The sequence below is a fragment of the Mytilus galloprovincialis genome, chromosome 6, assembly GCF_965363235.1.
Source record: "Mytilus galloprovincialis chromosome 6, xbMytGall1.hap1.1, whole genome shotgun sequence".
Lineage (NCBI taxonomy): Eukaryota > Metazoa > Mollusca > Bivalvia > Mytilida > Mytilidae > Mytilus > Mytilus galloprovincialis.
In genome coordinates, this window is record NC_134843.1 from 88682997 (window position 1) to 88706589 (window position 23593).

At 31.0% G+C, this 23593-nt stretch overlaps 1 protein-coding gene across 2 annotated transcripts; it reads left to right on the forward strand.

The window, feature by feature from the left end:
* Positions 1 to 22633, forward strand: LOC143080625 (type 1 phosphatidylinositol 4,5-bisphosphate 4-phosphatase-like). 2 transcript variants are annotated; one of them, XM_076256555.1, is made up of 8 exons: positions 1 to 152; positions 10446 to 10618; positions 11133 to 11239; positions 11749 to 11848; positions 12034 to 12083; positions 12362 to 12452; positions 18203 to 18257; positions 20003 to 22633. In XM_076256555.1, exons 1-8 carry the CDS (start codon positions 116 to 118, stop codon positions 20086 to 20088), a joined length of 699 nt encoding a protein of 232 aa, XP_076112670.1. In that variant the 5' UTR covers positions 1 to 115; the 3' UTR covers positions 20089 to 22633. The 2 variants fall into 2 exon arrangements, with proteins under 2 accessions (XP_076112670.1, XP_076112669.1); XM_076256554.1 differs by lacking the exon at positions 1 to 152 and adding an exon at positions 8773 to 8904.
* The last annotated feature ends 960 nt before the right edge of the window (positions 22634 to 23593 follow it).

Consider the following 23593-nt stretch of genomic DNA (forward strand, 5'->3'; position numbering starts at 1 on the left):
TAAGATAAATATTTCACATCTATGTAAAGAGAGATACATATACTTTAAGTATAAATATATCTACAATTAACTGATATAGAAATAGAAAATATAATATAATATTATAGTAATCGTCATGGATGCTGTAGAACCACCACCATCTTATAATATAGGTAAGCAAAACTAATATTAAAAATGTCGTTAATGTAAATATATGATAGCAATCGTTAGTGTACTCACACACCACACCATGCACCACCACACATTCAGTCTAGGAAGACACAACAATTAATTGACCACACGTTTTTCTTGTACTATTAATGAAAATGGAGACGTGAAATATATATGAATGACAAAATATATGTAATTGTTTACATACAGATATCTCCCCTCAACCCCCCCCCCCCCCAAAAAAAAACCCCAACAAAACAACAAAAAAAACAACAAAAAAAAAACAACAGAAAATAATATATACAATTCATCCTGTACTATATTTAAAATCGTTTCGCCGCCTATCTATAAGAAAGACATTTTTTACACGTGAGGCTTATTTCAATGCAGCAGATGCAGTGGCAGGTTTCCATTGAACTGCTTGCCAATTTGTTACCATAAAAAAAACACCCAAGGGGGTTTAGTAAGATAAAGTGTATTCATTCTAAGGGGGAAAGCGCTTCATACATTTTGATTTCACTCTTTTCACACTATTGGCCATTGTCAACTTAAAGACGAAGTAAAACAGTATTTAGTCTTTATTTCACCAAAATGAAAATTATCTGAATTTAGGCTGTAACTTTCTTAATAATGCTTGAAAATTTATAAAAGTGGTAGTTTTGGATAGCTAACAGATTACACTTTCAAATTAATGCAATGTTAGTATTATGCAACAATTATGTAACCAATTATAATTTTAACTGTGTCTAAAATATTTTTCACCAAATTTACACTTTCAAATGAAATAAGCTTCGGCATGGGTATCCCTAGAGGGTTGATTTTATTACATGTTGTTCCTATGGCCATTATCTACAAAAGAGTGTCTCAGATTTCAGATAGAATGTATAGATCAAATTTTACACCTTATTAATGATTATCTTCTTTTATGTGGTTGTGTTTATACTAATTAGAGATTTGTGAGAGAATGGAATACCATAGGGACAATTTGAGACACCCTTTTGAAGTCAATGATGTGTTGATTAAGATTCCATTAAATTTTTCTGTATAGTTAAAGAGATGATAGAGCTAAATTCATTCAAGTGAACTGACCAAGATCACTAATTACCTAATAATTGATTACATAATGATTGCATAATAAAAATATTGCATTCATTTAAAAGATTTATCTTTTATCTATCTATATATATATATACCTTTTTTATTATTTTTTATGCATTAATAAGAAAGTTACAGTACTTTAAAGGTTAGTGATTGGAAGTCATTCATGTCCAGTGCGGGATGTTTGTTCAATATTGTCGACATCGCGATATCTACAATGTTAACACGATATCGTGTCAACATTTTTTACATTGTTTGAACCCTTATATAATGTTTACATCGTTGACATTGTTAACTTCGCGTCGATGTATACTATTTTGAAAATGTATTGTGGTAACATTGTTTATATCGCAATGTTTGCAATGTTAAAATGATGTCGTGTCAACATCGTTAACATTGTTTGAACTCTTATATATTGTTTACATCGTTGACATCGTTAACATCGCGATGTATACAATGTTGAAACGATATCGGGTGTACATCGTTTACATATTGATATTTACAATGTCAACACAATAGCTTTTTTGTTGTTAAAAAAACCCATATAAATGCAAACTGTATGTTTGTAATCTACAAACTTTATTGAATAAGATTAAGGAATAAAAAAACTTTTTTTGTAGAAATGTAAAATTGATATCTTTAAAATAATTACACTTATTATTTTGTTTTAATTAAGTTGTTATGTGAAATAAAAACCTGATACTGGTAAAAATAATAAGAAGAGATAATTAGTAATTTGTAAGTATTGTCATTTAAATAAGGTACAGGACTAACACTTAGATTTTTTTTTCTATTTCTTACAAGTCGGTCCCTATTAGACATTTCAGACAGTTTTAACATAAACAAATTATATTTTCCATTAAACATATGCTTAGTTGCATATTTATACTTTGCAACGAATTGGAATGTTTGTTCACATGCTTTTGTGTTGATTTTTTTAAATTGTTCATCTGTGTACGTGTTGACATTACGTTGACACCACTTGTCTACATGGTTGGCAAAATGCATTTTGTCCACAACTATGCTCAATGCTGTTAGAAATTACGACTTCCGGCTTTTATTCACTCTAATTGGATTCATAATGAATTTCTTTAGATGGCAAGCATCATCATATGTTAACATCGCGATGTATACGATGTGAACGATGTTAACAAAAAGGGATAGACTTTATATACAATATAAACACGATGTTGACAAGATATTGTTAACATCGCGATGTATACGATGTGAACGATGTAAACAGAAAGGTATAGACTTTATATACAATATAAACACGATGTTGACAAGATACTGTTAACATCGCGATGTATACGATGCGAACGATGTAAACAGAAAGGTATAGACTCTATATATATATATAATATAAACACGATGTTGACACAATATTGTCAACATCGCGATGTATACGATGTGAACGATGTAAACAGAAAGGGATAGAATTTATATACAATATAAACACGATGTTGACACGATATTGTTAACATTGCGATGTATACGATGTGAACGATGTAAACAGAAAGGTATATAACATATTGATAGGATACAATGTAAACACAATAACGACACTATAAAGGTGACATTGCGATGTTGACAATATCGACAAAACATCGCGCACTTGACATAGTTCTTGGAAGTAAAAAAATCTTTGTATTGTGCTACCTTAAAGAAGAGATCAACATTGTGAAGCTGAGAAGATTCTTAACTATTTATTGACTTAATTTTATTTTTACGTCATGGGGACGTGTGCTTCGATAAAACAATTGTTACGCCTATGAGAACCAACGGTGCTTCTCTTAGCACCGTAATTTTCCCAATGCGTACGAGCAGAGACATATAATACAATTGTATTATATGTCTCTGATACGAGGTAGACTACATAGTTGGAATCCAGTTATCACGAATCTATCAATGCACCGTGGTGAAACACCTTAAAGTCGATTTCATTGAGTGTGTAGCTAAAGGTAATATCTTTGGTTAGCTTGCTTGCTAGCTGAACCGTGAAGTCATTATTAGACAAGGTATACTACCCTCCTTTCGAAGTAGCCTAGTCCTACAGACAAGATATATTGACTATCTTTAGGACTAGTCTACTCTTAAAGGAGGGTAGTTTACCTTACTTAATAATGACTTCACAGTTCAGCTAGCAAGCAAGCTAACCAAAGATATAACCTTTAGCTACACACTCACTGAAATCGGTTGTAATTGTTTCAATATACCAGACATGGCTGATATTAAACTTACAACTTAATAATATCATCGTTGTACAAGGACGTTTCTAGAGGTGATCATTTAAGACTGTATTTATTTTCAAGACCTGAATTGAACTTTTTATCCGGCATAGACAGGTAACAATACAAAGACTTTTTTGGTGAAAGTATTTTGCTATATTATCATTTCCAAACTTCTTCTAAATAAAACTGACACATATACATATATCAGCCGCATAGACTTCTCTCATCTTGTAGGAAATATATATATTTATTTCGTTTGGCTATTAGGGGTGTATGCGGTACGTATAACTAATACGTACGTTTACTATTTTCTGACACGTGACAGAATTAAGACATTTAAACCGATGCAATATGAATCAGGGACGACATCAAAAGTTCAATGTAGGATAAAAAAAAACTGAATTCACATAGCTTTTTCACTGACCCCCACCCCCTCTTAACTTAATTTGAGAAAAAATTGATTTACCTATATGGATATATGTAAAATCGATTTTGGATTAACAAAACTTGAAGCAATGTTGACCCCCCCCCCCCCCCCAAAAAAAAAAATAATGTTATCCTACATCGATCTTTTGATGTCGTCCCTTAGATTGGCAAGCTTTCTGAAATTTCAAAAACTATTGCAACAAGTCATTATTTTAGTGTTTTGTACAAGAGTGTTGCAAGAACTTTTAAAATTGTGTCTATCATTGGATATAGCCACCTCATTATAAAGATCACATTTTTTCGTTATTAGTGTCAATTATGCTCTTGCCCTAATTATTCATGCATGAAATAGTTGTCACTTGGTATTTAGGTTAAAAAAGGGATCAATAAAAAAATAAAACCTGTATAACTTGAAGTCGACTTTTTGCATCTATACATTTTATTACTTCGACGGTTCTTTTGAACATCCACGCGTCCTTGACCAGTCTTCACATAGTTTTTTTTCCAACTAGAAATAAGAATTAAACACTACCGGAGATAACTATACTAGTAACACATATATAATAAGAAATGTAACACAACGATCGATATACAAATGTTGCCAGTTTTATTCACGTCAGTAACACATCGATTTTTAAGTAAAACTCAAGAATAAACTTTTCGGCAAACATTGACCGTTATGGAATATTATAACCGTTTCACAGATGATATCGGATATGTTCCTTATGTCGTAAGTACAATCTATTTCCATTTTCACCACGAATGTGACCTACCGAATAAGACTATTTACCAGGTTTGTAATAACATGAGCAACACGACAGGTGCTACATGTGGAGCAGGATCTGTTTACCCACCCTGGGCACCTGAGATCACACCCAGTTTTTGGTGAGGTTCGTGTTGCTTAGTCTTTAGTTTTCTATGTTGTTTCTTTTACACTATTATTTGTCTGTTTTTTGTTGTTGTTGTTTTTTTTAGCCATGGCCATGATGGCGTGGTCAGTTTATTTTCGATTTATGGGTTTGACTGTCTCTCTGGTATCTGTCGCCCCTCTTTAGCAACATAATGCAACTGCAACTGACATGCTACAAATTTCCAAAAACAAAATTTACTTTGAATTACGTCGGAATATAACAGCACGCAGATAATTATAAAGTATTATTTATGTAAATTATTATTTAACACCAAGTATAGCCAGTACGGAAATGGAAATTATAATATTGAATTCAGTACAGACTTGCAGATCAAAGTTCGAGTTGCAATTCTCAAACGTTAAAAAGTCGAGTTGCACTGTTGAAAATTTTAAAATTACATAGTTATATGATATCATATACATACATAAAATTAAAGAATTGCATAGTTGGAACGATGGCATCTTTTTGTTTTATGTCGTTACGCTCACACATTCTAAGACGTGCATGTATATTCCGAGGAGGGTGGTAAAGGGGGGTGCTTGCACCAAAAAAAAACGTGAAATAAGACATAATTTCAAGTTGAACGTGAAATAATTTCTGTAATGAACGTTGCACGAAAAATAAAAACTTTAATTTGAATCCTTTGTGACTGAGTCACTGCCTTCTTGAATATATTAACTCTTTGTTTTACTTTATATTCCCGATTTAGTATACACATTTATGATATAATTTACGGCTTTTAAAAAAAAGTATTTCTTGACAATTCCTGCCTAGTGTTTGAATTTTATTTGAAAAATACCGAGCACGCAAAATAAGACTTTGAAAATCACGATGCACGTAAAATTAAATAAGCAGAACACGTTGAACGAGGCACCCGTCTTGCACGACTGAACGTCAAATAAAAAAGTAAAAAACACGTTGAATGTGAAATTAAAAACGGCGATCACGTTGCACGAAAATAACCCTTTACCATCCTCTCCGAAGTATATTCAGTTCGACACCTCGATATAAAACATAGGTACATACTAAACCTCTAACAGGAAGGATTGCGCCTGATATTCATATAATGAAATCATAATTTTTCAATCAGTTTAATTGAAGTCTGGAGCTGGCATGTCACTTAACTGCTAGTAGTTTGTTGTTATTTATGTATTATTGTCATTTTGTTTATTTTCTTTGGTTACATCTTCTGACATCAGACTCGGACTTCTCTTGAACTGAATTGTAATGTACGTACTGTTATGCGTTTACTTTTCTACTGTAGTTTGGCTAGAGGTATTAGGGGAGGGTTGAGATCTCATAAACATGTTTTACCCCTCCGCATTTTTGCGCCTGTCCCAAATCAGGAGCCTCTGGCCTTTGTTAGTCTTGTATTATTTTAATTTTAGTTTCATGTGTACAATTTGGAAATTATAGTATGGCGTTCATTATCACTGAACTAGTATATATTTGTTTAGGGGCCAGCTGGAGGACGCCTCCGGGTAGGGAATTTTTCGCTGCATTGAAGATCTGTTGGTGACCTTCTACTGTTGTTTTTTCTGTGGTGGAGTTGTTGTCTCTTTGACACATTCCCCATTTCCATTCTCAATTTTATTATTTACAGTAATCTTAGATAAAAATCAATTTGCAAATCAAAATTTATTTCAATCCCTAAATAGAGAGCAGCTTTTCGTGATTAACTATGTAGGTCACCGAGCAGACACGGTTTTATTTCTACCTAAATAAAGAGTTATCAGTTACCTTTGTTGAGGGGGAGGCGAGACCATTTTCGGGAAGCCGGGATTGGCCGATTTTAGCAACGGGAAATTGGGATTGCCTTGTTTAAAGATCGGGAATTCGGGATAGAAAAACATCGGGATACGGGAAACCCACGTTTTTAGCCATGGGAAATATGGATTTTTATGTTGAAATATAACAGGATTGACAAAAAACTGTACCTTGGACAGATAAAACTGCCATTTTCGTTATACTTTAATCAGAATCGCATCTAGACACAGAGTAGATCCAGATCTTATTGTTATTTTCTGCTCGTTTAGTGCCATATTTAATATCCACTGTACGCGAATGAAATGCTAACCAAACTTGATTTATGATAAATGTCGAAGCTCCTTGGTGTAAGTGTCGGTCTGATTTAGAGTACTAGTTTATCCAAAGAGGGCGGTAAAGTTTTTTTTTCGTGCAAAGTGTTTTGCCATTTTTAATTTACAACCTTCCGTGAAAAAAAATTGTGCTTTACTGTGAAATTGGTAAAAACGGCAACGTGCAAGCAATTTATTTATTTTTCGTTCATCGTGAAATTGGAATTTTATTTCGCGTTTGTCCGTGAACATAACGCCTCTTTACAACCCTTCCCAAAAGTTAGACTTGATCTGGATATTTTTCAATAAGAGTAAGATCATGTAAGACCTAAAAGAAAACACATGTGTTTCCGTTACCCTTATATATATCTACCCTAATTTTAAGTACCTACAATCTAACTCTACTCTTAAAAGGTTTTTTAATGTTATGTCAACAAGCACTTGTAAAGTCAGAATTTTTCTCCCATATGAACCAGTCAACATGGTCAAAAACGTTTGAAAAAAAAAACTGTTTTGCTTTCCTACCGATTCTAATTTTTTAGGGGATATGTTACCTGAAACACATGTATTTTTTCCTTGGCCTTAATACACATATAATTTCACAGACAGTCTTCTCTATAATCGAATATCATATAAAATATTTCTGGCTTTCTGCAATTTTGCAGAAAACAAATACCCCTTCTTGACGTGTTTAAAATGTACGTACTAAATATATTGGTCAAAATGCACAAATTGAAAGCAAATAATTTTAAAAGAACAACATTACTCAAGGGCCACAGTTTAATTTTCAAAGTTTACCAGGACGGCATCCCTTTAAAGTTGTGTCAGATGTGTCTATTCGTTATCTAAAATAGTGGAGGACCTCTTTATCAAATAAATGAGGATTTCTTGTTTATCGGGATCGGGATTTTTAACAAAATATGTCCGGGATTTCGAGATTTTCGAATATTAAAACCGGGAAATCTGGATGAGACACCCTCTAGCACCCCCCCCCCCCCCTTTTTCCGATTTGTTAAATCCTATGACTTGTGTAGGTTGTGTGTAGAAAGATTATTACGTTATCTTAAAATTAAAAATGATCCTTTACCATACTCTTTGGGTGTGGCCTATTGCGAAGCAGAATGTGCGTCTTTATCCAACATTCACAGAAAATAAGTTTAAATTTCCCGCCCTTCGTCGATCTTCATCCGGGCTTGTCGACCCACATTTCAGAGCCTGTACCTGTTGTCGACATACATTGTTAATTTGTTTTCTGGCCCTTAATATCCTTAAAGACAACCGAAAGTTATGCAGACAATAATTAATAAATCTATATAATAATGATTTACAATATTTATCAAGTGTGACTGAGTCAAGGAAGTCTGAGTACATTTAATTTGACCCTATGATTCGAGTACACCTTAACATTTTTTAAAATTCATATAGTTAGAGTTGGAAAACAAATCATTTAGTTATTTAAGACTTCTAGAAATACAAGTTATTCTATTAATACATGATTAATAACTAAAGTTTTGCGCATATTTTATGTGTACCTTTCATTTTCGTGAGGGTCTGGATGAGGGGGTCTGTTATTCTGTAAACATTTAATTTTCACCCCTTTTTTCTCTAATCTTCAAAAAATTAACCCCTTTTTTTCTCTAATCTTCTTTTTTTTCGTTTTAAGGGCATTATTCTTTAATCATTTAACCCCATCCAAACCCTCCTTCATTGGCGGATCCAAAAGGGGGGGTCTGGGGGTTGGAACCCCCTTTTTTTGGCCGATCAATGTATTTGAATGGGAGCATATAGTTGGACCCAACTTTACTCTGGGTTGGGACCCCCTTTTCAAATGGCTTGATCCGACCCCTGATCTTGATATCAACTGTATGATTAAGAGGTCACATGGTTTCATTTCATATCACATGATCGGTTGATCCGTTTATAATAACAAAATGGCAGAAGTCGGAGATGAAAACACACCACTGTTAAAAAACGATACTCCTGGTGAACCACCACCAAATTATAATGATGGTAACACATTTTAGATAAATTCAGTTTTATTGATAACTAATATTTTATATTTCTTAACATGACAACGCCTGAAAGCTTTTTTATCACAATAAATTTTAATTTTTAAAAACGTAAAATGTTATACAAGAGATATATTTGACCAAATTGATAAATGTAAAGCAATGAAAACATATAGTTATAAATTTCTTTTAGCTATGTTAAGGTTTGGAATAATTATGCTTCAATCTTTAACTTGAATTTCACTGATTAGTTCTGTATTTATAAAGGAACTTTTATTAAGTATTTGATCAGGAAGTAATTTTAGTAAAAAAAAAAACCCTGTACTCATGTGTGATGTATGCTAAAAGATTTTTTATATGTACCATATGTTTGTATCTGTATCTCTATGTCAAAAATACTAGTTTTGGCTTTACCTCAACTTGAAATAGCACATATTGATTGGAGAGCTGTTTTAAAGCTCCCGACTGACTTCTTCTCCCTGTTTGTTCTAATGAAACACAGTCAAAGAACGAGTTTTAATTGTTCAGTTAAATTTATGTATCTAATAATTTTGAGTTGTTCTTAACTTAATTATCATGTATATTTGTACTTTTAAAGACTTTCAAAACGTAATAAAGCTTTTTGGTTTTGCTTCTGTATGTTTACATTTAGTTATTACTTCTGGCCTTTATTTAACAAGAGAGATAGACACCTATTGATGATGTTGGAGAGCAGCTTTGGATCTCTCAAATCTACTTTTCGCATACAAATCTATCTTACAGTTGGTTCTAATGTTTATATAGATCTGTGTTGTATTTATGGTTCCAATGTTTATTCTCTTGACAAAGACAGAGTGCCTATATAGATCTGTGTTGTATATATAATAGTGTTTAGTGCCTTCTTATTGTTCTTTCTTTCTTTCATTCATTTGTAATTTAATTTCACTTTCAAAAATATCAAATGTTTCAGGTTTAATTTTCCTCTTATGTTTACTTTGAACCAGAAAGTCTTCAAGATTAATAGCTGATACCATCATACAAAACCCTCAACCCCTGCTTTACCAAAAAATTGTCTGCTTTGATAACCCTCAACCACTTTGTATAGAAACACCTACCCTTGGATAGTTCTTCTGGACTGAAGATTTTCTATTTCTTAGAACATGAAGCTAGTTATCATTTTTGTGACACATGCTTCTTTATACCTTGATTTGTAATCTCCTATGATAAATTGTGCAACTCCATATGCCTTTTTTAAATGCTGACACAGAAGATTCAATATGTATGGATGTTTTGAAACTTGTGTACTAAATACAATTTATAAAAATAATTGCAAGTAGTGCTTTAATAAGTCTTTTTTTTTTTAAATTGATGTAAAGTACAAAGGTTACAGCTTATACATTGTATTACGTAAATAATATCAATGAATATAACTTTATTTTATTAGTATATTGTCATTACATGTATGATTTTACTGAATTGATGAAATGAAGAATATTGAAATTATACCTATATTGATGAGCATGTAGATATTTACCATTACGGTGAAATTTTATTGTTTTATAGCTGTATCACAGAATGTCACTGTGCCACCAATTGCACCAAATGAGTTACCTCCACCTTACACACCACAAGGTGGCCTACCGATGATCAACTGTAAAGTTTGTCAGGCTTTAATAAATATAGAAGGCAAAACCAATCAACATGTAATTAAATGTACTGTCTGTAATGAGGCGACGGTGAGTTTAAAACACTTGAAATATTTGTATGAGCTTTAGAATTACTTTTTGTCTGTTCTTTAACAATGTGGTAGTATTATGATATTAGCATTGTCATCTGAGTTTTCATGTATAAATACTATAAAGAAGATAAATACATGATAACTGTTAATTATATTATATATTTAATATAAATATAAGTATGAATTTGATAGTCCATTTAAGATTGACACTAAAAAATGATAGTTCAGTGAATTTTGTATAATTAAAAACCTTTTTTTTTGTATAAACAAATGTATGTGTGAAATTTCCAAAATCAAGAATTTCAAGATTTAGTTTGAATAAAGAAAATTATTGAATTTAAAATGACCACTCCCACACACAGTGTTTTTGATAGTACATTACACCAATACTTAGTTTTTGATAGTACATTACACCAATACTTAGTTTTTGATAGTACATTACACCAATACTTAGTATTTGATAGTACATTACACCAATACTTAGTTTTTAATTTAAAATTTAATTTCCACAGCCTATCAAAGCAGCGCCACCTGGTAAACAATATGTAAGATGTCCTTGTAACTGTTTACTTATCTGTCGGAGTGGAGCTGCTAAAATCGCTTGTCCTCGACAACAATGGTACGTAGTAATAAAATAGGAAATGGATGTATTCATCATTTTAGAGGTCAACATACATAATGTTAAATACACTACAATGAACAAGTATCTTTAACAGATGGTGTAAAGTTACAAATTTTCCTAAAAAGAAAGATTATCAAAAATCCTAAAAGGTGAAAACAAATTTTAAAGGATATTAATATTTTTAATAGGGGTCACTTACATGTAATTCAAACTAAATTTTTATTCTACTTTTATCTTTTCAAAAAGGAAACATTGAACAACTGAATGTTTCATTCAATTTTTGGTGGTTGGTTTTCAGACAGCAAGTTTTTATGAATGTTTATGAACAATTAAACAAAGCAAAAAGATATGAGCTGTTTTTATTTGCCCCGTCCCGTCAAGGCTTGCTTGAAGTTACAACATTTTGTAATTGTATATTTTTACTTTTTACTGCTTTTTAAAAGAAATATCAGTTGTAATGTATTAGAAGATAAATGACTTATACCACTTTGTTGTTTCAATTAAAGTAAAAGAATTATCCATCTTGGAAATCCTGTTCCTATGGTAACAGTGCGAGCACCAGGGTCAGCAAGATTTGTTTGTGCATACTGCACTCAAGTATTTGTGGTAAGTGTTCCTTGAATAAATGATTTTTTCTCCAGATTAATTAAGTCTTTTTTTTCAAAGATCTATTGAGAAGCAAATGTGCATCACTATTATAAACATGGTTTGTTTTGCAGTGTTAAACATAAATCAGACAAGACTAGTCTTTATATGGAGATATTAAATTAAAATTTATGTTTTTTTTACAGTTCAATCAAGGAAGTGCTTTGCTAGCCAGATGTCCATATTGCAGACGGGTGTAAGTATATAGGTTAATCATTATTCTAATGTCTTTGAAAAATAAGTTACAGTCACATCTGTTCTTTCTATTGAATCTTATATTTTTTTTATATATTACAAATGTAGTCATTTATATGATAAAAGAGAAATAGAAAATTCTTTGTTCAGATTTATAATAAATAATTTTCATTATACCATTCAGCTAAATTGATAAAAAATCTTGAAAATTTATTGGTTCAAATATTTTTTCATACAAATTTATTCCCAATCTGTTTAAGGAAATATTATACACTTCAGGTCAACTGCTGGTAATTCCTCTGTTAGAGTAAGAGCATGGATATATTTGATAGCTGGACTGATATTTTTGGGTGCTGGGATAGGCGTCACAGTAAGTATCTTTAAATGGGCAGATATCATTTATTTAAAAGCCATTTATTTGTGAAAAAAAACCTATAATAACCATTTCCAATTTTTGAAGAAGACGGCTTGAAACCGTCAATCCCCAATGGGGTTGACCAGAGTGACATTCCCTCACATCATTCATTTTGTTTTTATAGTGTGAAAAACCCCCCAACAAATCTTACTGAGAATGATGAGATGGGGAGACACAAATGAATAAATTGACTTTAAACACTTTTTTACACATTTCCCTTCTGTTTCTCTCAAAATTATCGTATATTGAGCTCTCCTTTACACTATTTACGTTTCTTTTACAATCCGGAAAAATCAGTATGACAAGATATTCTAAATATATCCAACCTACATTATATTTTATAGTGACGTCATTGTTGGAATGCCACACTACGCATAAGCAGGGATATCCTTCACTGGTTATTTAAATCATTCTCAAAGATTGTGGACTTAAAAAATAGTATTTGTTAAATTTAAACATAATGATGTTTGCTGTAGATGATTCAAACATCAACATGCAATACTTTAATTTGTAGGTCAACAACTTTCAAAGTAAACAGGAAGTCCGAGGGGCTACATGAGATCGGGGAGAGAAACAATCTTTTCCATTTTTTTTTGTAAAACTCTGTTTTGAGAATCTTCCTCCAATTCAGGAGCACCTCAATTTTTGAGCTAATTATCCATTAAAATAAACACTTAAAATGTGACATTTACAGAGGCGGATTTAGGGGGGGGGGGGGCCCGGGCCCCCCCTTTTTGGAAAAAAAATTGGTTGCTTATATAGGGAATCATTGAAGCGTGACTGGAGCGGGCCCCCTCTTAGGTCAGTCAGTGGGCCCCAACTTATGAAAATTTCTAGATCCGCCGCTGATTTAGTATATGATAAGTAGTCTTCCATTAAAACTAAATTTTGTGTACCAACATAATCATTGTAATAGTTACAAAAAAAATTACAAATGTTGCATTTTGTAGTTTAAACCTATTTATTCATGAAATTTTACAAATATTTCAAAATGTAGGATTTGGAAACAAGCTTCACACAGTTTACATCAATCATATTGCTATTTTTATTAGTACCTGTATCCCTGTGATGAGAGATGTAACTGGGAACTTTATCAATGGAAATTTAAAACTGAATAGATTTTTCAGTCCTAACTTTCTTAAGAAATAAATTAAAAATCTGTACTGTCACAAAAAAAGGAAAATGGCCCTAGCCTGCAGTTCAGTCATACACTATTAAGATTTCAAAAATAATTGTAGTTGTTGTTAAATGACAGAATTCAACTAGTTGAATTTTAGATAATTAACTATCAACTTTAATTGAATGTTTAGATTTAGAAGATGCAGATCTCTTCCATTGGTCTAAATTGAATCCTAAACTAAAGAAACGAAATTACATTAAACAACAATTGATTCCAATAGTGTCAAAGTTCCACATGTTCTAGCTGTAGTTTTTTTTCATTCTTTATATGAAGACTATCAAAAGATAACCCCCCCCCTCCCCCCCAAAAAAAACATGAAATAGAAACATGGGCCGTCTTTCCCCTCAGAGCTTTTCAGCTCTTTGATTAATTATTTCTCGTAACCAGTAAAAAAGCTCTTTGTGTTATAGCAAAAATTTAAAACAAGCCATACCTCACATGTATACAACCTGAAACAACTTGGTAATTTACATGGAAAACAGAGCTACTAAAATAACTTTCTTGTGTGTACTATCTGTGTGCGCAAAACAGGACTTGAGCCCGTTCTACAATGCAAGTTAATCACAAAGATGTGAGGCATACTGCTGCTTCTTACCTCTAAGATGATAATTGATTTGAAATCTCACTGAGCTATTCAGCTAGATGCCCTTCTTCCTACCTTTTAAAAATCGATGGATCCTTACCATTGGCCATAACATAATAAAGAATCAAGAACATACTCTAAATATTTATACATTATTTCACTGGAAATTAAAATTATAAGCAGGAAGAAAAAAAATGAAATCAAATGTTGATGGAAAATAATAAAATGTTGATGGAAAATAATCAAATGTTGATGGAAAATAATCAAATGTTGATGGAAAATAATCAAATGTTGATGGAAAATAATAAAATGTTGATGGAAAATAATCAAATGTTGATGGAAAATATTAGCAGTCTATGACTCATAAACTATTTATGGCTAAAAGGTGTAGAACATTTACTTAAAGGGAAACTTCGCAAAAAAATCAAAAATTGATATTATGTCCATTCTGTATAAAAATGCTCAAATTTATAGATATTAAAGTTTTATTCCGCTAAATAAGAGATCACCATCGATTTTAAATTTTGAGTATCAGTTCTCTACTCTCCGCCATCTTGTCACCTTCTCCGATGAAAAATCCCGATATGTCAATAAACCACAAAGGAACAAAACTACAGTAAACGATGTAGTCGTAATTGCGTGTCGATATCTTGTCAATCGTACGGTTGTTTTATCTGACTGACTAACTTGATACGGAAAATGGTCTTATATTTTTAAATAACCATATAGTCTGTTATTTTTAAACTGATAATATTGTAATTAGTTAAAAAGTCAAAGTTCAAATCATAAAATGATAAATAAGTGTTCCGTGGAAATTGTTTTCGAAAATCTAATTCGTTCATAATTCTTTCAAGTAATAAACTTTATTTAAATAAATTCGGATCTTCCCTTATCTGATCACCAGCATGGCTAAAGGTATTACTCCCAAAGGTATTGGAAGGGGTGTAAGGTGACACGTCCAGGTATTCAATCGATTTCCTGTCCGGCGGGCTTGCAAGTTCATGCATCGTTTCACTTCTGTAGGTATTGATCAGTGTACACGACCGTTACTTATAACTTTCCATTTTGAACTATCAGGTGCATGTATAATATACATTTTTGTCTTGCGTGTCCGAAAGTGATATAATATACTAGTCATTACTGAACTCATACGCTTGTTTATAAATAACATTTCTGGTGTAAAGAATATTATTTATAAAAAAAAAATAATTGAAGAAATACAAATCTATTTACATATTTTTCCAAGGGTTAATTTGGGAAAATGTAATATATACTCGTTGTCAATAGTTTAGGACAGATTGGAACATACCAGAATTATTGATCTAAAAAATGTGCGCACTTGTCGACGATTCGTGTATACATACGCCTGGTAGAAGTTACGGAACTATAGTCAGTAGCGCAATTTAAAATATGTATACATGTATACATTGAACATAAGAAAGAAACATACATTTTGTGTAAATTGTGGTAAAAGTTTTGTAAATAGACTAGTCCATGTATGCCAACAGTATGTAATCAACGAATTCGATAGACTATTGTATACCAAAAGAAGAAGAAGAAAAAAAAGAAACACTTTGATTTAAATACAGGTCAATTTATAACTTGCTTTGGTTCATCGAAGTTAAGAACATAGTAAACTCACAGATTTATATATCAATTAAATTGTTCTCGAATAAAGGACGAAATTCGTCATCATCACAATTGTTCCAACATTCATGTAAAATATATGCAACTGGACGTACACTAATAATCCCCAAGGAATGTGAATATTTTCTAGGAAAACTATTGAGTATCAATTTCGGGATTTATTTTCTTTCTTGATATTCAATGACAGCAATTTAAAGAATAAACTGCTTGTCGGATATTTGTCCGCTTTAGGGGTATTCTTGCAAGTTGAACAGACTTATAATAACATTCAAAAATAGGGAAAGATAACATTAAATTCGTTGTCTTTTAATTTTAAACATCGTTGATCAAATAGTTATTTAAGTATATATATACGTTGGGAGACGACGATTATTATAGTTGTCTCAGATTTTAATAAGGACGTTCCCCATTATGAATAAATTTGGTTGACGTTTATCATACTTGAAAAGAATATCTATTCGTAATTTTTCGATTCCATTACAAAAATATTTTTTTCTTTATTCGTACATATTATATTCCGCTTCGGTAGAGTTATCTTCAGATAGTTTCATATATTAATTAATACATGGCTTTCAAAAGTCTAAATGTAAGTGTTCTCGTACATTTTTTCGCCTAATAAAGACAAATAAAAATGATTTAGTAAAGCTATTTCTAATTTTTCTAAGTCCCCCTTTTTTATGAGACATAAATCAAGGACAAGACTTGTATATCATTTCATTCTGACATATGAATTAAGTTTCCCGTCTTTAACCGAAAATTGTGTATTTCTTAGTAAATTAACTTATTTGAATTCAAATAAATAATAGCACCAAATATAATTAAATAATTCCACGGCGACCAATTTTTATTTGTCACCAACTTGAATATGTATTTTTAATGTGTGTATTAAATGCTACCACTGATCCGAATAGACAGTCACACCTGGCAAGGTGTGCCCTAGAGGCGTGGTTAAATGCCGAAGTGCAAATAACAATTTACCTTTCAACAAGCCATCTACGAGTATTGCCACAGAACCGTGAATACACACATCGTATAAACCTAGCCATAGCAGAGATAGTAAAAGGTCAATAATAGTACACCAACATATTGTCTTTACAGATTATTGTACTTTAATTTGTTCACCTTATCAGTCCGAAAATGCATTTATTAAAAATAAATTTATAACTTTTTGTGTTGTCTACAAAAATAGTTCGAATATATACGTTTAACATAGATAATTTATCTCACGAATGAGTACAATTGAACGTCTGTGCGTTTTATCTTCTTATTATCGGATGGTTATTAGATAAAGCATAAGTCATCGGCGCGCTTACGATTACGTTAAAATATAATTAAAAACCAAGACTTTTAATGATTGTATTTTAAATCCCGGCATGCAAAAATCAGGAGAAAACGTCACGACCTACAGGAAGTAGTTGATATTTTTTCATTAATTATTGAATTTCTCCTTTATTACTGCACATATAGCGATAAAACTTTGTGAATATATATATTATGTCATAATGAACATATTTAAACCATAAGTAAAAAATCGTGAATTTTCCCTTTAAGATAGCTCAGGTGTCTTCTTTTTTTTTTGATTATGAAAAAGCAGATAACAATCATTCTAGATCTTTAATGAAATGTGCAAATTTCAAGAGTAGTATGCAATTTGTGTATAAGACTTTTCATGTTTGTATAGAAAATTATGTGTGTTATCATATTTATGGCCGTATTTTACAAAAATCAGATTCATGTTGTTGAGAGCCATGGTGGTGGTTAGTGCATTGGACTACTAACACAATGGTTCGATTCCTGTTCTGGGATGAAAATTTCAGGGACTTAATTTTTGGCTCTCCCTTGACACCATTTGTGAGTATGGTCTTGAGGAAACGATGATAGTCTGTCAGAAGGGGATGATAAATGGCTGACCTGTGTTAAGAGAGAGCCATATCATTTGCAATCATACCACATTCTCTTTATTTTTATATTGAAGCAAAATAACTACAAAATAATTAAAACTCTCAATTTTTAAAGTGGAGAATATTTCATCACTCAAGAAGTTATTTTACTACCAGTACACACACTTTCAGTTAATACCAAAAAAAATCTTTTTGTGAACAAAAATACTATTTATTCTGTAGGAAATTATTGATTTTATAATTTATAATTTTATAAATCAGTGATGTATGTAAAGAAGAAAAAAATTAGGTTCAGTTTATAAACTTTTTTGTTTTACTATATTTAAAGACAATGATACTTAATGAACAACAGTACATGTAAATGCAATAAATAATTGCTTTGTTGTCTTTGTAGGTTGGTACATATGAGTTAGCTTCAGAAACTGGTGGAATATATGTTGCATGGATAGGTAAGAAAACAGCAAATGTAGATCTGATTTATTTTTATCTGGTACTTACTTTTGTGGAAGAATAAAAAAATCAAATATACTTACTACAAACTTATTTTTCTTCCACAATTTTTTTGCATCAAGAAAATTTTGGATGGAAAAGGTATTGCTGTCTCAAGTTGCTCTTGGAAATCATGGTATTTATCATGAAAAACTTAACAGATTTTAGTTTGGGGAATCTTGAAAAGACTAGAGTACCTTCAGATTTGTCCTTTTGTTAGCTTATTTTAATTATTTTGTATTGATCTAATGAGTAAAGCCCTTTTCAACTGAATTTTATAGTTTGTACTTATTTTGTGACAATCAGCAGCTTGACAGTGATAAGTTGTTATGTGTGTACCCTTTTCGGATCTGTCAGACACCTACTTCCTGTTTTCCAATACTTTGAAGAGGGGCGTAAGGGGATGGGGGTATCCCGATTGTCCCACTTTTTAAAATTTTAGAGTTCTGATTGTCCCACATAAAAAGTTCTGATTGTCCCACATTATTTTATGAAGTAAAATGTTCTTAGATGAACAAGGTAACTGTTGTTTGTTTTGCAAAATAAGCAAGAATTAATTATTGCACATAAAATATTAATTTTATAAAAGTATAAAATATCAATTTTATAAAAGTACAAAATATTAATTTCATAAAAGTACAAAATATTAATTTTAGAAAAGTATAAAATATTAATTTTATAAAGGTATAAAATATTAATTTTACAAAAGTATATAAAAAAAAAGTCATCAGATAAAAACACTTTTAATATAAAACCAATATTATATCTCTGATTTATGAAATATATCTACAATGTTACGTTTAATATTTATAAAACAAATGTCAATACCATAATTTTAATAACATTTTCTTTGTAAAGTTTTTAAATAAATAAATAAATAATGCATGCAATTATAAACTCATTTACATTCTACCCTCTATCTGGGAACAGTATATCTAACAGTCAATTAATATGTTCCAGCATCTATATATGAAATTATTGATGGAGAAATGTTTCTACTAGTGCCTTTGCAATGTTACTAGGGATTTCAGAGGACATGTTAACAACATTCTCTGCGCTATTGATTAGACTTTTAAAAAATCACCTGAACCAACAACGTTCTTTATTGATAACGAAGCTGTTGTCTAGATTTTGACCAGTTTTGTCTTTTAAATAATCACTATTAAAGATTATTTTATCAATATTCCTTTTGTCTTTGTCGACAAGACTCGTAACCAACTATATACAGAAGAATCAGACTTCAATAAAAAAAAAGAAGATGTGGTATGATTGCCAATGAGACAATTCTCCACCAGAGACCAAATGACACACAAATTAACAACTCAAAACAATTCCCAATTGTCCCACATTTAAACTTCCCAACTGTCCCACAAACATATTCCCGATTGTCCCACAAAATTTCGTTACTTTTTTACCTGTAATTTCAAAAAGTGGGACAATCGGGAAGACACCAACATAAAATTGCCATTTTATGATGAACAGACAATTAAATAATCTCTTGCACATTAATCTTTTTACCGATTTCACGAAACACTGTGAATAGCAAACCTTTTTCACAGCTGCATGTGAAATAAAAATGGCCAAACACGTTGCACGTAAATAACCCTTAACCACCCTCTTTGAATTCATTATGGGTTTGTTGAGCATGATGACATATGTATTTTTTGATTATTTAAAATAATTGAATAATTGCTATCTGTTTCAGGAGCTTTTATATCGGGAGTTCTATTCCTTATACGAGCTGGATATTTGTTTTCCATTAGAATGAGTGAATATGCACCGCCACAGTGAAGACATACAATGACTGTCAACTCGACCAATCATGTTGCAATGTAAAGCAAAGCCATACTTAACATTTTGATTTATTCAAAATTATATAAAACTGTGATTAACATTTATTTTTACCTATAAGTGTATGTTAAGTGATTGTTGTAGCTTTTGTCTCACATATATGTCAAATGCACTGTAAAAGTAATCATAAACTAATACTGTAAATTCAGAATTATATTACATGCTTTTATTTTTGAAGAATGGACAAACTTGAGAGATTAATTATTGTGACATCAGAAAATCTGTTCACATATATATGTATAAGACATCAGAAAATCTGTTCACATATATATGTATAAGATATCAGAATTCAATTTCTGACTACTGCGATACCAACCTTCACATATATATGTATGATATCAGAATTCAATTTCTTACTATTGCGATACCAACCTTCACATATATATATGTATGATATCAGAATTCAATTTCTTACTATTGCAATACCAACCTTGTTGCATTATTCGCATTAATAAAAACCTGACAATAATTTCTAAATTTACAGTAGATCATATGTTGTATTATTACTTAAATATTGACTTAAAATTATTTTCCTCAAGATATGTCTATACTGCTTACAAGTGCTATGTTTGAAAGTTTAATAGTGTAGTGACAAACATTTTTTTTAATAATATAATTATTTGTTTTCGTTGTCAACTTCATCTAGAAACAGATTATTTATTTGTGAATTTTGAATTTATGTAAGATATGTGCAATCCATGTTTGAATTATTATTGGATAACCAAACATTCCTATTATTTGTCATTTGTGAACTGTCCCATGGATTACTAATGATGAAAGAGATATGTGTTATTATTACATCTCAAAACACATGTAAGGCTTATTTGTAATGTTCTAAACAAAATTATACAACAGTCTAGATAAGCTACATTTTGCTTATTTTATTCATTAAAATTTGATTAAAAATAGATTTTTTTGAAAAGCTAAAGTATTTTAATTGAGCTTTAACATTTGACCAAAGATTTAGTGTCTATTGACAAATAGTGAGAAGTCTCTCCATTAAAACTATACAATTTATATTAAAGCTGAACTGAAAGGTTGAAATGAATATTAAACACAACACTATCAAGAAAAAATTAATTTAAAAGAATTTCTTTACCCATTTTAAAAACCAATTTTGAAGAGTTCTTATTAACTTGTCACTTTTAAAAGAATCTATACCTCCTATAAAAGGCAACAAATGATATATTTACATCAATTATGTAAGTTGTGTATCAAACTTGATGTATTGTACATACATTGAGAATGTAATTATTTTTTTTATTTAATCACACATTTTCTTTAAACATCTAAAATGCTCAGATAATCATTTTTTGCTGCTGAGTGTCATACAACTACAAAAGAATTTCTGGCGATTTAAAAAATACACTCATACAAGAATAAATTTACTGTTATAAAAACTGGCACCACTCTAAGATTTTATAGTTTTAAAAAAAAGGGTTTGATTGCACTTAGTCCCTGTCAGAATACTCAATCTGTAACCTTAAATTTTGCTGCTATTTTAGATTATGATTCTGGTAATTCAGAAATTATTGTTTGCATTTATAATGCCATTTTTGAAGAAAAGACAAAAATGCAAGATTAATTTCTGCAATTTTAGAAAAATTTGCATACAGATAGATGTCTGATGAGAGTTTTTATTATTGCTTTACTCACCAAGTCGCATTATTTGCAGTAATAAAAACATCACAATAATTTCTGAATTAACAGAAACTTTTATTATAATCACCAGTAGTCTCCCTTTAATGTCAGTTGAAGTTTATGAACAATCTTGTGCAATGTTATAATTGTGTATTTGATATATTTATATGCTTGTTGTTGATAAATTAAATGTATTTCCAGCATTATGATTGTATCAATTTAAAGACAAACTTAATTATATGGGAAATTAGTCTTTCTTTGAATTAAAAAAAATGAACTTGTGGCATTGTCACAATTAAACTCAACGCATTGTTGCAGTAGAACTTGTGTTATTCTTACAATAGAAATTTTGTCATTTTTACAGTAAAACTTTTGGCATTGTTACAGTAAAATATTTTTACACAACTGACCAAATTTTGGTTCTATTATCAATCAATGAGTATAAAAAATGTTTACTGTTTGAATACATTTTGTCCTGTAAAATTGAGATTCGAAATGGGGAATTTGTCAAAGAGACAACAACCTGATTAAATAGCACAAATTAGCAGAAGGTGATTACCAATGGGTCTTAAACACAACAGAAAATATCCTTATTGAATGGTGCTGAAACATTCTGATTTACAGTCATCAAAGATGCATTAACTTATAATTCCTATTGTATATAATATGATAAGAGATTTAGTCACTTATGATTTATATCATGTATATAATTAAGTCTAGATACAGTTATGAGGAATGATATTTGTGGAAGAGTTATTAAATTAATTCTAAATGATTGTTGATTTTTGTTGTTTACAAATGTGATACATAACTTGATTTTAAATAAAAATTCTTCCTGTCTTCATTTAAAGATGTTTGTTTTATTGTTGTTGTATACACGATTTAAATGCTACTGGCTATGAAGGGTTCATCATGACCTTAGGTAATGCAATGCCATTAGATTCAAACCTATTTGTCATAAGACAAAGACATTAAAATGGCCAAGTAGTCATTTGATTCCAAAAACTCCTTATGAATTATTCATATAGTGCAAGAGTTCATTAATGGAATGCATAGAAGCATTTTTGTCTCGCTTGAAGGAGTCAAAATGCGAGACATAGGTATGTTGTTTCTGGCGTCTGTGGCATCAACAATGTATTAGTTTGTAATTAGGTCTAGTTTATGGTGAACCACTAGTGGTAAGTCAAAGATATTTAGTATGCAGTTGTATTAGTATTGGTTCATCTCATTAATATGGAGATTATTTGGCCCCAACCCCTCAGTTATAGTCTATTGACTTTGAAATTTTGCTTATTTTTCATGTATTAGTTTGTGATTAGGTCAGTTTAGGGGGAACCGCTAGTGGTAAGTCAATGATAATTGGTATGCAGTTGTATAAGCATTGGCATATCTCATTTCCATGGAGATTATTTGGCCCTGCCCCCTCAGTCATGAATGGTCTTGACTTTTGCTTAGTTTTCATGTATTAGTTTGTGATTAGGTCATATTATGGGGAACAACTAGTGGTAAGTTAATGATAATTGGTATGCAGTTGTATAAGCATTGGCATATCTCATTTCCATGGAGATTATTTGGCCCTGCCCCCTCAGTCATGAATGGTCTTGACTTTTGCTTATTTTTCATGTAATAGTTTGTGATTAGGTCAGTTAAGGGGGAACCACTAGTGGTAAGTCAATGATAATTGGTATGCAGTTGTATAAGCATTGGCATATCTCATTTCCATGGAGATTATTTGGCCCCGCCCCCTCAGTCATGAATGGTCTTGACTTTTGCTTAGTTTTCATGTATTAGTTTGTGATTAGGT

Bases quoted from the DNA above. Each gene is read 5' to 3' on its own strand.
- LOC143080625 (XM_076256554.1), top strand. From the start codon at position 8,826: ATGGCAGAAGTCGGAGATGAAAACACACCACTGTTAAAAAACGATACT. The intron at 8,905-10,445 runs GTAACACATTTT...ATTGTTTTATAG, and splicing joins ACCACCAAATTATAATGATG to CTGTATCACAGAATGTCACT. The intron at 11,849-12,033 runs GTAAGTGTTCCT...TTTTTTTTACAG, and splicing joins ACTGCACTCAAGTATTTGTG to TTCAATCAAGGAAGTGCTTT.